General features: G+C 48.3%; 1 protein-coding gene across 1 annotated transcript; it reads right to left on the bottom strand.

Moving 5' to 3' along the window:
- Positions 1-11,038: 11,038 nt before the first annotated feature.
- Positions 11,039-15,467, bottom strand: LOC109771909 (uncharacterized). The gene is made up of 4 exons (XM_020330603.4): positions 14,070-15,467; positions 13,722-13,885; positions 12,735-12,958; positions 11,039-12,299 (listed from the first exon to the last, which is right to left on the bottom strand). The coding sequence occupies exons 1-4, from the start codon at positions 15,238-15,240 to the stop codon at positions 11,567-11,569; spliced, it is 2,292 nt and encodes a 763-aa protein (XP_020186192.1). The 5' UTR covers positions 15,241-15,467; the 3' UTR covers positions 11,039-11,566.
- Between the last annotated feature and the right edge of the window lie 308 nt (positions 15,468-15,775).

The following is a 15,775-nucleotide window of genomic DNA, read 5'->3' as shown; positions in this document are numbered from 1 at the left end:
ATCGGCGCTAAGCGCGACACCGTCCCACCTAACATCTTCCTCGAAAGGCTCTTTAAGCCATCCGTGGTATGGCAAGGGGGAGATAGCAACGACAGTCCCGTTCCGAACACAAACTCGGATAACGAACACGTCGATATCATCGGAGGCTCAACCACCGAAGTAACACCATCGGCCCACCTCATCATGGCAATAATTGCCCCGTGGACCGAACCATTCTTGGCCTACTTTAATAGGAAGGAGCTCCCAGAAGATCAGAATGAGGCTCGCCGCATAGTCCGACGTTCGAAGGCCTATAAAGTTCACGAAGGAGAGCTCTACAAGAAAAGCACTACGGGAGTCCTTCAAAGGTGTATCTCCGAGGAGGAGGTGCGGCAACTCTTGGCAGAAATTCACGCCGGTCTCGGCGGACACCACGCCGCAGCTCGGGCACTTGTCAGCAAGGCCTTCCGTGCAGGATTTTACTGGCCTACGGCCCGGGCAGACGCACAGGACCTCGTCCAATGCTGTGTCGGATGCCAACTCTTCGCCAACCAAAGCCATATGCCCCCAACCGCTCTACACACAATCCCCATTACATGGCCCTTTGCGGTCTGGGGCTTGGACATGGTCGGACCCCTTAAAGGGGGAAGCCATAAGAAAAAATATATGTTGGTCATGGTGGACAAATTCACCAAGTGGATAGAGGCTAGACCGGTTAAAACGGCCGAGTCCGGACCGGTGATTGCATTTATATCCGATGTGGTACACCGTTACGGTGTACCGCACAGCATCATCACCGATAACGGTTCGAATTTCACAGCCGATGAGGTGAAAAACTGGTGCGCTAATCTGGGCATTAAGCTCGATTACGCCTCTGTCTACCACCCGCAAACAAACGGTCAACTCGAGCGAGCTAATGGTCTTATCATGAGTGGCATCAAACCCAGACTAGTGCGTTCTTTGAAAGAATCAGACAAACACTGGGTAGAGGAGCTCGACTCCGTACTCTGGGGGCTGCGGACCACGCCCAACCGTACTACCGGATACACACCTTTCTTCATGGTGTACGGTGCAGAGGCTGTATTGCCCTGCGATATTATACATGACTCACCCCGAGTGCGTACGTACGAGGAGAAAGAGGCCGAGTTGGATCGGCAGGACAGCCTAGATGCCCTGGAGGAGGAGCGCGACATCGCCAAAGCCCGTTCAGCATTTTATCAACAGCAGGCTCGAAGGTATCAAAGCAGAGAAGTACGGGCCCAGACTTACAACATTGGCGAACTCGTTCTACGTTTGCAGGAGAAGAAAAAGGACAAACTCAAGCCCAAGTGGGAGGGTCCCTTCATAATTGACGAAGTTCTTACCAGAGGAGCGTACCGTCTTCGTGACGCATCAGACAATCGCCTAGAGCCGAACCCCTGGAACGCGACCAGACTCCGAAGGTTCTATGCCTAGCACTGAACCCTTTGTTAGTCTCCTTCTCCCCCACAATTTCCATAATTCTTTCCCTCTTTCTTTTTTCATAATTTTTTCACTTTAAAGCTCTCATTCAGCTCGACCGAATACTGCTGACGTACACATTCTTACAAATATACGCCCATTATGCCTGGGGGCTTCTTTTAACAGAAGCTTTTTAATATTACCTGCAGAGCATTAAGCTCATCACACATAAGCGTCTTTCCCGTATGTCTTTTCTTCACCATTATATGCATCGATATGACTTAAGTTTTGGCCAAGCTGGGTTGCCTGGCTCCTGTGCTTACCCCTACGTTCCCGATTGTTTGGCCAGGTGGTAAAGGGAGCACCTCTGCGATTGTTACTGCCGGGTCATCCGGATGTGTACCTCAGACTGGGTGAAGCCGAAAGCTAGCGTTCTTAAGGGAATATTTGGTCGGTGGATGAAAGCTATTTATTGCACTCACTTTATTGTGAACCCCCAGAAGTCATACACACTATGATCTTCACATCACAATTCGGACATGTCTACTAATGCATGCACACCCAGGGAAAGGAACCCTTAACGGAACTATTCTCCCTGGAAGATGTTTCTTACAATCTCAATGTAATATAACATAACTAGCTGGATACAACTTGTCTGTTCAAGCAACTATGACCCCTACGCTTAGTTTTCCACGCATACCCCGGCCTATTCGGCGGTGACGGTATTCGGAAACACTCCGCACCTTCGGGTTCGGAGGTCGAAGCGAAAAGGTCTGCCATGACAAATGATATACAATTCGGCTAGAAATTCCACATGGTGAGGAAAGTACATAGTCACTTGGACTCAAACACTTCTGCCTCTATACCATCTAATAGGCAGTCTAATTTACAATCCTGTTGGGAATATTTGGCGGCCACCTCTACTTGGTCATATACTAAACTAACGGGAATTTCTTCCCCATTTGGCCCTACCGGTCCGACCCGCTGTCGGTGTCAAAACCGGCGGATCTCGGGTAGGGGGTCCCGAACTGTGCGTCTAAGGAGGATGGTAACAGGAGGCGCGGGACACAATGTTTACCCAGGTTCGGGCCCTCTCGACGGAGGTAATACCCTACTTCCTGCTTGATTGATCTTGATGATATGAGTATTACAAGAGTTGATCTACCACGAGATCGTAGAGGCTAAACCCTAGAAGCTAGGCTATGGTATGATTGTTGTTGTCCTACGGACTAAAACCCTCCGGTTTATATAGACACCGGAGGGGGCTAGATTACACAGAGTCGGTTACAAGGGAGGAGATCTACATATCCGTATTGCCAAGCTTGCCTTCCACGCCAAGGACACCCACAAGTATAGGGGATCGCAACAGTTTTCGAGGGTAGAGTATTCAACCCAAATTTATTGATTCGACACAAGGGGAGCCAAAGAATATTCTCAAGTATTAGCAGTTGAGTTGTCAATTCAACCACACCTGGATGCAGCAAAGTGTTTAGTAGCAAAGTAATATGATAGTAGTGGTAACGGTAACAAAAGTAACGGAAGCAAAAAGTAATATTTTTGGAATTTTGTAGTGATTGTAACAATAGCAACGGAAAAGTAAATAAGCGAAGAACAATATATGAAAAGCTCATAGGCATTGGATCGGTGATGGAGAATTATGTCGGATGCGGTTCATCATGTAACAGTCATAACATAGGGTGACACAGAACTAGCTCCAATTCATCAATGTAATGTAGGCATGTATTCCGAATATAGTCATACGTGCTTATGGAAAAGAACTTGCATGACATCTTTTGTCCTACCCTCCCGTGGCAGCGGGGTCCTAATGGAAACTGAGGGATATTAAGGCCTCCTTTTAATAGAGTACCGGAACAAAGCATTAACACATAGTGAATACATGAACTCCTCAAACTATGGTCATCACCGGGAGTGATCCCGATTATTGTCACTTCGGGGTTGCCGGATCATAACACATAGTAGGTGACTATAGACTTGCAAGATAGGATCAAGAACTCACATATATTCATGAAAACATAATAGGTTCAGATCTGAAATCATGGCACTCGGGCCCTAGTGACAAGCATTAAGCATAGCAAAGTCATAGCAACATCAATCTCAGAACATAGTGGATACTAGGGATCAAACCCTAACAAAACTAACTCAATTACATGATAGATCTCATCCAACCCATCACCATCCAGCAAGCCTACGATGGAATTACTCACGCACGGCGGTGAGCATCATGAAATTGGTGATGGAGGATGGTTGATGATGACGACGGCGACGAATCCCCCTCTCTGGAGCCCCGAATGGACTCCACATCAGCCCTCCCGAGAGGTTTTAGGGCTTGGCGGCGGCTCCGTATCGTAAAACGCCATGAATCCTTCTCCCTTATTTTTTTCTCCCCGAAAGTGAATATATGGAGTTGGAGTTGAGGTCGGTGGAGCGTCAGGGGGCCCACGAGGTAGGGGGCGCGCCCTAGGGGGGCAGGCACGCCCTCCACCCTCATGGACAGGGTGTGGGCCCCCTGACATGGATTTTTCTTCCGGTATTTTTCTTATTTTCCAAATAGATGTTCCGTGGAGTTTCAGGTCATTCCGAGAACTTTTGTTTCTGCACATAAATAACACCATGGAAAGTCTGCTAAAAACAGCGTCAGTCCGGGTTAGTTCCATTCAAATCATGCAAGTTAGAGTCCAAAACAAGGGCAAAAGTGTTTGGAAAAGTAGATACGACGGAGACGTATCAGTATACATTCACTATTCCTCAATAAAGGGGAACGTTACCAGTGGACGACTTCTTCAAATTTTCCAGTTCGGTGGTAGCAGCATTTAACTGCGCCCAACACTGTTCCAGTTCTTGAGCTAGCAGGTCGTTCTTCTCGGTAAGAACCTAGTGATATAACGGTCCCCAAATCAGTTGTACCAACTGCTTTCAGTCCCGGGGGCTACTGGCTCATGGCTATCCTATTTCGGAAAAATAAAACTTACCCGCACATCTATTAAATACTGCTTCGTGGCTCCACTAAGCCCGTTTCGAGCAGTTCGGATGTACGCATCGGCCGAGCTGAAGGCATTAAATGCCTCTTCCGAAAACTCAGGGTCTCGTAAAACAGCCCTACAGCGCCGATGATTCATAGCGCTCTCCACTTCCGAGTTGGTAACGGACATATTCTCCGAACCCTCGGCCGAAGGACAGTCCGGCACTGTTCCTATGTTGGCTCCCGCCTTTCCAACGGGGTCTAAATCCCGGGCGCGGGGAGTACGGCTGGCCGGACCTTCGGGTTTAGTCCGGTGAACTTTTTTCCTGGTGTCAAACAAGCGTAGAAGTTACAGTTGGATGTGACTGTTGAAGTATACCTTTAAATCCTTACCTCTTTGATGAGGGACCGGTCGCGACTTCACCGACCTTCCTTTTAGAAGCCTTGCTCGGCGCCGGAGCCGCCCCTGGAGTAGTATGACGCGCCGAACGTCTCCCCTGTGGAGTACGAGACAGTGCGATGGGTGAGGCAGTGCGAGGGAGCTCTTTCGAGAGAGGTTTTTCTCAAACGACTTACGTGGGAAGCAGGAAGAAGACCAGGGTAATCGACGATAATGGCCACTTCCGTGCCATCGTAGCTCGCCTGGTAAAACACCCCTTCCGCGAGTACCACAAATATATCCGGATCTTCTTCGAACCCAGGATCCAGCTCCCGGTTGTGGTCCTCAGGCTGTGGGGCGGGGCTGTAAAACCCCTCGGTGATTCTTCGCCAATGCTATTATAAGCGGATTAGAAATTTGTCGAAGGTAATCCGGGAAGCGAAATGAGTAAAGCAGAAGGATTGGGGCTTACCAAACTGGGAGGATTATACATAGAATATCCATCTCTGTGATTGATCCGAAGAAATTCCTCTTCCTCCCCTTTGAACAGCTCGGCCAGTATTTTGGCCAGAGCGGCGGGGGTGCCCGGACCTTTTCGACCGCAGCGGGAGGCATCGTCCTCCCCGTTGTAGTGCCACATTGGGAGCCCTCTGTATTGAAGTGGCTGAACCCCTCGCGTGATGGAGGTCGCCATTACCTCAACCATTGTTAATCCGGACCGGGCGAGCATCTTTATCTCGCCCAAGAGTTGACGAACCTCTGCACTGTCATCCTCCTCAAGGCTCCGGGGGCGCCAACTGTGGCGTTTCTTTAGCGGAACGCTTGCAAATTCGGGGAGACCCTTTCGAACTGGATTGGGAAGCGCAACATCCTCGGTGTAGAACCACTCGGAAAGCCATTCTTTAGATGCCTTCCTTGGTGTGCCAGACGGGTATCCGGTATCGGCGATGTGCCACACTTCGGCTCCGCCCACTTCAAATATTGACCCCTCATGGTTGCGAGGGACAAGACAGAACAATTTTCTCCACAGTTTGAAATGGGCTTCAACACCCAGAAATAGCTCGCATAAAGCATCATAACCTGCGATGTGCATGATAGAGGCGGGAGTGAAGTTATGCAGCTGATGGCCATAATACTCCAGATGCCCTCGGAGGAACGGGTGAACTGGAAATCCGACGCCTCTTATCAGATAGGGGACCAGGCACACTCGCTCCCCCCCCCCGGACGGATTGGGGGAGTCCTCCGCCTGAATCACATCATTGAAGGAGACCAACCCTGCTCGGACAAGGACCAGATCCGCGGGAGGGAGAAATCCCTGCGTTTGCAGCTTTGCTAGCTGACTATTATTCACAGAACACTTCTCCCACTCGCTTCTCTTTGGGCTGGAGCGGGAGGAAGAATTGGGAATGCTAGCCATGTTGGAATGGCTTCTCCTGGCAGTTTCTAGGGATTTTTCGGCACGATATCGCCTGGATCTAAGATCCAATTTCATTAAATAGGTGTTCTGCCTTGTGTGGACGAGGTGTTGTTTGCAAAAATGCCCTGACTTTCCGCATTCGCTCGACACGTGGAAGACGAAGTTATTAGCGCGCAGAAGCCGAGGAGAACGATATTGAGTCAACGACCGGATACATTACTTAAAGAAGGGAACCCGCCTTGCAATGCCGAAGACAATCCGAGCGCCGAACATATCATCATTGAAGCCTGGTTCGGGGGCTACTGAGGGAGTCCTGGACTAAGGGGTCCTCGGGCGTCCGGACTGTTATCCATGGGCCGGACTGATGGGCTGTGAAGACACGAAGACCGAAGACTATATCCGTGTCCAGATTGGGCTCTCCTTGGCATGGGAGGCAAGCTAAGCTACCGACTATGAAGATTCCCTCTTATGTAGCCGACCTCATGTAACCCTAGATCTCTCCGGTGTCTATATAAACCGGAGAGCATAGTCCGGATAGGACAGATTCATTACCATATACTCATAGGCTAGACTTCTAGGGTTTAGCCATTACGATCTCGTGGTAGATCAACTCTTGTAACACTCATATTCATCAAGATCAATCAAGCAGGAAGTAGGGTATTACCTCCATATAGAGGGCCCGAACCTGGGTAAACATCGTGTCCCCCGTCTCCTGTTACCATCGATCCCAGACGCACGGTTCGGGACCCCCTACCCGAGATCCACCGGTTTTGACACCGACAGTCGCCTTTGCGGAATAAGGAAATCATGATCGACTTGCAACCCTCACATTCTATTAGAGCATCTGCCTAAAAGCATCTACACCGGGCCCTCCAAACCCACCTCATAAGTCCGGGCGGGCCGCCCGGTCACTGACAGGTCATAAAATTACGACCCAGACGGACGCCTTAAACGAGTCTCAAACGTTCTCATATTCAGCCCAAATATCAGGCGGATATGGGAGCGTCCGGACGCGTCCGTCATGTCGTACCCGGCCCGCGCTGGCCAACCCAACCCCACATATACTACACCCCATCCACTAGCCAAACCAAACCCTAACCACTTCACTCCACTCCGCTCCCCTCCGCCACCCAAGCTCACCTTCGGCGATCTCCGGCCGTCTCCGGCATGGCGGGCAGCGGATCCGGCTCCGGCCAGTCCAGGCACGTCCGCATTGCACTCTGCCGCTCCTGGAAGGACAGCGCCCTGCCGACGACAGGATCTGTCTGGTGCGACTCCATAGCATGGGCTCAAGGGGCGCTCGGATCCTCTGGGGCTGGATCATCGCGGTCCCGGCAGTCGGCAAATCTCTCCTTCCCCATCACGGGTCGGGCGGACTATGAATCCCACCAGGACTGGTGCGCCTGCCGTGGAAAGGAGAGGATAAGGGTCGGCGAGGCCCGTATCGCTACCAACATGGCGACGGCGAAGGCAGCTGATGCGGCGGCGCGAGCGACAACAGAGAAGGAAGCCATCTGCACCCGTAGTTTGAAGAAGCAGCAGCGAAGGAACACGCGCACGCTCGCCCGAGAGCAGAATCGGTCGGTCTATGTCATGGCCGGGCTGCCACTGAAGGAGGAGGAGGAGGACAGTGACGGGGAGGACAGCTCCGGCGACGAGTAGATCCGGCTTGATCTCTACTGCGTCTTCGACCGGTACTTCCGCGACAAGGACGGCAAGGGAGCCGAGAAGGGCAAGTGCAGCCGTGGATGATCTTCTCCACCATAGCCAAACATGCTAAATTTTGGTAGTCCGATGTCATGTTTAGTGATGTAGTAGCCGGACGATGTGTGTAAGCATCGACGTAGTTGCATGGATTTGTATGGATTTCAGGTATGATAATTGAGGTGTCCGGTTGTGAGAAGGCAAATTTGAGGCTTGACCGGTCAGTGTCTGCGGGCGTTTGAGGGGTCGGATTTTCCCGTCGCGGTTGTAGATACTCTAAATCCTCTAAATAAAAATCCAGACACTTTTTGTGCAGCTCCTAAAATAGATTGTCTAAAACCCACCCCCCATCTTTTTTCTCCTATTTCTCCTCCTTCAGTGCATATACATCTTATTTGAACTCCTATTGCATCACGATTATTACAACTTTTATGTTTTCACTGCATACAATTCAATAACATTTCAAGTCCATAATTCCAGTATAACATAGAATCCAAAATGAACCGAATGATGTAGGTAAAACACGAAAACACATGAAAAACTATTACCCACAGAGCTTCCACATATGCTCAACTAGGTCATCCCAAAGTTGTTCCGCTTAGTCTTTTATTTGTGGATGCACTTCAATAGATGTGTGGGTTTGGTCTTGATGTCGCTTTGGCATCACAATTGTCCCCACATGATCATACTCAAAGTCTTCCTCTTGAACAACCGCAAAGCAACTTGCAGTATCTCAAATGCTCTCTCAACATCCTTCCTGGCTGATTGAACCTTGTTGAAATGAACTCTATTCCCATCTTGTGGGTTAGAAATTTCTTCACAATTGCGAACCACAAGGGATATATGCCATCAGCAAAGATAGTAGTCCACTGGGTATTGGTGACCATTGACTATAAAGTTCACCACTTGAGCATCGCCATCCATATCAATGTCGTTGTGCGACCAAGGTAACACAACGTATGAGTATCAAATCCATAAATCCTAGGAAAGCAACGGCTTCAAGGATGATGGTTGGATTCGGTGCAACAGTTTTGAATATTTGATATGGGGGGCAATGTTTTTGCTGCCGAAGACCGAGTGCACATCCTCCTATGTGAACGGTAAAAATATATGGCAGCATGCATCGTCCTGATGCAGAGCCCGAGGGATATCCTTCTATTCGGAAAAATATATACACATGTTTCTACAACAAACTTGTTTGTCTTCTAAGGCCCTGTTCGGTAATCATCCGCTCCCAAAATCTGAGGAGCGGAGAAACTGCAACTCCTCCGTTTTACACTATAGCTCCGCCAACTCCGCTCCCGAAGTCGTGGAGCGGAGTGGTACCGAACAGGGCCTAAATGTGAGTTTTTTTTCTCTCCGAAGAAACAACATATGTTGTGGAAAAAGAAACAAAAACTATGCTCTACAAGATTTTTTTTACATCACAACATATGCAAAGACATGCTTTTGCTGACATTTTTTTGACTATTTTTCAAATTTAGTGCTCATCCGGGGGCATGTGAGCCTAAGCTCTGCTGATCTGGTGCCCCCATTTATGAGAGTTTGCTCGACTACAAGATCTAACCCATTGTCCAAAAATAGAACTTCTCCTAACCTTATTTACTAATCCCAGGTCCAACTCTATACTTAATAATAAAGAGACTATTGCTTCTGACGGTACGTCATCGAAATTATCTACAAAGTTGCAAAATATTACCACCGATGCCACCTATAAGTGATAAAAACGTTTCACACAGGGGAATTCCCACCTAGGCCAGCCCATGCACTAGGAACCTTCTATATTGCGCGCTGGGAGAAGACACATCGCGCCTGTTTGAGCCTGCTCATGTCTGGGCGACCTATTTTATAAATTTTGTTTTTTATTTTCATTTTACATCTTCATTTTTTTCTAATTTAAATAATTCGGGACTTAAAAAATGTTCTGAAAATTTAAAAAATGAGAATTTTGAAATATTTTTTTAATCCTAAATATTTGTGGATTTAGAAAATTTTCGTGATTTTCAAAAATGTTCACATATTCAAAAAATGTTCGTAGTTTGAAAATAAATGTTCGGAAAATCAAAAAATATTCATGATTTTTAAAAACTTTGTGTATTAAAACTGTTCATGACTTACAAAATAGTTTAATGATTCATAAAATGTTCGTTGATTCAAAAAATTACCATGCATTTCAAAAGATGTTCGTTATTTTAAAAAAATATTCGTGAATTTCAAAAATTGTTGCACCAATTTCTGAAAAAAAATGATTGTCGACTCTAGAAATGTTCGCCTATTCAATAAAAATGTTTTCAAAAAATTCACAATTTTTGAAAATATTTACAAATAGTATATAATGATCATGAATTCAAAAAATGTTCGAAAATCTGTAAAAATGTTTCTTGATTTGGGAAAATTGTTCATGATTTCACGAAAATGAGGGTGATAGCTAGTGTAATTTAAGCACACATAGATTGGACAGAATTAACAATTTCAACATAATTCACGCTCAGACTCGACATGTACAGAACAATACGGCCAACGTAAATCTTGGGAAAGCAATGGCTTCAAGGATGATGGTTGGATTCGGTGCAACAGTTTCGAATATTTTATATGGGTGCAATGTTTTTGCTCCCAAGACCGAATGCACATGCTCCTATGTGAACAGTAAAAATAATGTTCTTCTAATAATATACCTGTTTCTACAACAAACTTGTTTGTGTCTTCTAAATGTGAGTTTTTTTTTCTATCTGAAGAAACAACATTTTTTTTTCTGCAGGAAAGAAACAACATATGTTGTGGAAAAAGGAACAAAAACTATGCTCGACAAGTTTTTTTAACATCACAAGATATGCCATTTCTTCACAAAACATAACACACATGTAGAAACAAATGGACATGTTTTTGCTGACATTTTGTTTTACTATTTTCCAAATTTAGTGCTCATCCGGGAGCATGTGAGCCTAAGCTCTGTTTTGAATATTTGATCTGGTGCCGCCATTTATGAGAGTTTGTTAGCTCTGTTTTGAATATTTGATCTGGTGCCGCCATTTATGAGAGTTTGTTCGAATAAAAGATCTGAACCCATTGTCCCAAAAAAGAACTTCTCCTAACCTTATTTACTAATCCCAGGTCCAACTGCAATTTAAGCACACATAGATTGGACACAATTAACAATTTCAACATAATTCACGCTCAGACTCGACATGTACAGAACAATACGACCAATGAGCAGATCATACCACTATTGCACATTCAAGCATTCAGTTATAATATAGAGGCCAAAAAGCAATGGCAGCAGCCAAAAAAAACCCAAGGGATTCAATGCGCTGAATATTGCACAGTACATGCCCATGACACAAAAAACAAGCACCTGCCCATATTTACCTGCTACTACTTCAACAGCTGTTCTATTCTGATGGACCAAGGGTTGCCAAACAACGCGCGCAAATCTCGGTCGGCTACTAAAACTCAGAAGTCAGAATTTCTCCACCAAAACTAAAATCCGTCAGAAGCTTTCGCCCAGCACCGATGCCACCTGATGAGGAGATGATGATTATGCTCTACTACCTCTGTACCAAAATATAAGACGTTTTTGTAGGCTAGTTTAGCCTAAAAAATGTCGTATATTTTGATACGGAGGGAGTACAAGATTTGTTTGTTGGCTCTAGTGTGAGATGCAATCAGGCTATGAAGCTTTAGCACTCTCTCTGGACAGCGTTTCTTCTTCAGCATGTCTCAGAGTCTCCCGGAAAGCTTGCAGGGAGCTGGACGCGAAGCTCTCCAAGGACTGAAGCACCCGGCTCAAGCTTACGTGCAGACTGTCTGCTTCAAGAAAATGCGCCTGGTACGTTTGCGCCGTTGGAAGCAGGCTCTGCCGGCCTGGCACCAGGGCCAGCTTCCTGTTCAGTGTGTCTGCCTCCCTGTTAATCTCCACGGACTTCCTCTCCAGAATCCTGTTCCACTTCTCTCTTTCCCGGGTCACGAAGATCAGCTCGCTTGGCTCAACGGCGGCTCTGTGCTCGCACTGGTTGCGCACGCTGGACACGAGGGCTTGCATGGCGGTAACCACTTCCTTCTCGGAAATCCGATCCATGGCTTGAGACCAGGTGTTGCAGATGACAAACACAAGAGGTGCACCCACCCTTCCAGGAGAATAAGGAGGAGCTCCGTCAGGCGTCTCCTCCTGCTGATAGTTAAGGCACAGTGCCAGCCATCCGTTCAGTGCCTTCACGAAGCTCCTTTGCGCATTTACCCAAGAGCAGAAATTTACAATCCATTTAACCAAGTCCACTTCAAGCTCCATTGCTAAATCCCGACTGATTCCGCCGGAGATAGCTGAATCCAGGTTTTTCGCCTCTGATATTGCTTCACACTGAGTCTGGTAGCAGTCCAGCTTTTCTTGCCACATCTTCACAAACCTACAAAGAGAGGTTGTCAGTCTTTTGATGCGAGCTAGGTTCTGTGGGATAAGAAATGCAAGATTGCAAAGAAACAAACCGAGAATGTTCAGGAAAGTTCACCTATGGTAAATGCATGTAGGGATATTCATTACTCCAAAACATGAGTTTTTTTTTACAAAAAAAAAACATACATTTGAACTGTAAATGCAGGACTGTAGAGTTAGCCTCTGCACAATATGTAAAAATTTCCAGGCAGCTGCACTGAAACTTAATAACCTACTGGACTGAGAATGTTACTCCCTCCATCCCACAATATAAGAGCGTTTTGCAAGCTAATAGAAGATTGTACAAACTAGACAAGCAGACAACAAGTGTAAAGGCGGAAGTAGTGTACCGACAGGGAACTAATTGAAATATGTACTTAAGATGTCAAGGCAAAAAATTAGAGCGTACCCTTGGATTAAGGCCATAATTTGTGGCCACAATTCCTCATCCCTAACTTTGTTTATCTTTTTTGAAACCTTAGCAATAACTCGCACAGCCATTCTTATTTTTGCCGCCAGCTTCCTGACCAAATTTTGAGTTGCATCGATCTTCTGAGCTTCAGCACCCTTTTGATCCAAGAACTTCAGCCGCTTGGAGTTCTTGGCTAGCAGGAGGCGCATTTTCTCTTCAGACTGCAAGAGGAAAACAGAACAAAAATAATCAGATGTAGCACAGTAGTTAACAGGGGTGCATATGAGAAAAATAATCTCAGTTTAAAAGAAAAAACACGTCCCACATTATTGAAACTAGTGCTGCATAAGAGATTTTCATCCTAAAATGATCATCTGTTTACTAAGGAGCCAAAAACATAGTTTAAATGAAATTTAATATTGTTATGCATGAGAAACCTACTAAAAAGGTAGTGTAGCAGCCTTTTTTTTGCATGGGTTAGTGTAGCATCCTTTCAAATGAAACTAAACATCAAAAGAGAAACCCACAAACTCAAAAGTACATCTAACACCATTACAGAAGTGGTTAAATCTTTTTAATATGGCACGTAAATTTAAATATTCCTAATCTGGGTATTTGGTCTCCAGAAAGGAGCTTTTACACGATATTACTAAGACCTTTTCCTAATGAAGCAGAACACCTGGCATTCCATTGATCTCAGCCTTGCCATGCTAGGATCAACATTTCATCTTTCTGCATAGCTGCCTATGGGCGCCAGCTTAAGGATGTTGTCATTGCGCAAACATGGCACTATGAAAGGATGACACTCTGCTTTCAGTAAATATTTGTCACCAGTAGTATTTAGTAGGAGTCGAACAAAAACAATTGCATCCTACATATCAGTTAACTAGATAAAGTACTCCAACATACCTAGTTACTAACATATAATTCCAGCACAGAGTAAATTCAGGTATTACTTCAACAAAATGGAAGGTGAATACATACCTTAACCTCATTATATAATTTCTTCTCCCAGATATAGAGTTTCTGCAGGGTGACGGATAAGCTCCTCTCCCCTTCAGCCACCTTCTTCCAACCTCCAACATCCAACTCTTCACCTCCATGCCCTGAATTTGGTAATGCACCCGTTGACACCATCCGAGACGAAACTATTTCGAAATACCAATAAATCGATCAGTGACACCAAGAATCGACGACACCAAAGTAGGAGTACATCAGAGTATATATTTATACAGCAAAGTATATCAGAAAATATGCCAGTTCCAGAAACAACAAATGGTTCGCCATAACATCAATGACACTAAACTAATCAGAGTACATGCATGAACTCACCATGGTACACTGAGCTGCGGGGGTGGTATTGGTAACTCCGCCTGTCGACCTCCAGGATCGGTGCGACCTCCCAGACTGCATCCGCCGCTCGAACAAACTGTGCCTTGATCTCCCCGGCGAAGTCTGCACTCTCCGATGACTTCCGGTGGGTCCGCACGGAGGCTGCGACATTAGGCTGCGCTGGCGCCTGTTGCCGCGCCACGCCACCTCCGGAGAGAACTCCCTTATCGACAACACAATTATCCTCTTCGCTGCTGCTCATGCCGCCGACGGAGCTGCGTCGGCTGCGAGCACCACCACTCCCGGGCATATAGTGCTCGCTGGACACCTCCTTGACGACCGCGTCGTCCTCCTCGAGCTCCGGGATGCCCTCCTCCTCCCGCACGTCCCGCGAGCACCGGCTCGGCGTGTACGGTGTCGTCGCCATGGTCCCGGCGCCGGCAGCATCGTAACAGTAGTTGTCGTGCACTTGGTAGTCGTCGAACACATTGAAGAAGTCCCACGAGCTCGCCCTCGGCGGCAACGGCGGGGGTGCAGCCGCCCTACCTGCCGGCGTGGCCACTCCTCCGTACGAGTAGTACCGCGCGTTCCCACCCGCTGGCTCCGAGGAGCCGAAGTAGACGCGCTCCGACGCGGGCGGGCGCTGCTCGACGGCGACCGAGGCCGGAGGCGGGCGGCTCCGCGCGTAGTAGAGCTGCAGCGACCCCGGCGGGTACCCGAACGGCGGCTCGGGCTCGTAGCCGTACCCGTACCCGTAGCCGTAATGCGGGAACTGAAGCGCGTGCGGGTGCGGGTGCGGGTGGTGGAGTTGGTCGTCGACGCGGCGGGGAGACGAGGAGGCGACGGAGCCGGAGTCGGATCCCGAGGAGGGCGCGAAGTCGATGTGCGAGGAGGAGTGCGGGGGCGAGGAGGGCTGCGGCGCCGCTGGAGGGGAGTCGACGGCCTTGGCATTGGCAGCGGCGGGGAGCGCGATCCCCGGGCGCTGGCGGGCGGAGGCGGAGACGAGGAGGAGGTGGAGCGAGGAGGAGACGGAGAGGAGCGAGCCGGCGAGCGCGGCGTGCGCGGCCCCGAGCGCGTCGCGGTGGCGGACGGCGACCGCGAGCAGGTCGGCCCGCCCGCGGCACAGCGCCACCGCCTCCTGCTCGTCCAGCTTGGACCCCTTGCAGCCCATCGGCGGCGCGTCCTTGTTCGCTCGGTCAGCTAGTGCAACTACCAATCACCACAGGAACGATCGATCGGCCCCGGGCCGGCCTTATAAGCGGCCGTGTCGTCCCGCCACGACCTGGGGGGTTGATGGGGAAATGATATCGAGGCGAAAGGATGGCGTGCGGAGGCGAGGGTAGTGGAGCGGAGCAAAGTGGGGGAGGGGGTTGGGGTGGGAATCTCCTCTTGCCGTTTTGCTTGGGGAAATTTGTTTGCACTCGCTCCTTCCTTCTTTTTCCGGGCTCGATATGGCAGGGGCAGGGGTGCTGCTGCGCCCCTTGTTTTCTTGCGGTGGGGGAAAGGCCCACACACGACGACGATCTCTTCTATCTACGCCCCCGACGGGAAACGGAGGGGGGGACGACAGGCCAGGCGAGGGCCGTCATGTTATTTTCGCCTCTCCCATTTAACCAGTTTTGTTTGTTTCCTTTTGGAAGCGAGGCGAGGACTGCTGCGGCTGGCGAGGCGGTGCAGAGCGCCATGGAGTTGCGCGCAGGCTTTGG

This window comes from Aegilops tauschii, chromosome 6 (assembly GCF_002575655.3).
Source record: "Aegilops tauschii subsp. strangulata cultivar AL8/78 chromosome 6, Aet v6.0, whole genome shotgun sequence".
Taxonomy (NCBI): Eukaryota; Viridiplantae; Streptophyta; class Magnoliopsida; order Poales; family Poaceae; genus Aegilops; species Aegilops tauschii.
The sequence above is the reverse complement of the archived record's forward strand: the minus strand, read 5'-3'. Positions and strand labels throughout refer to the sequence as shown.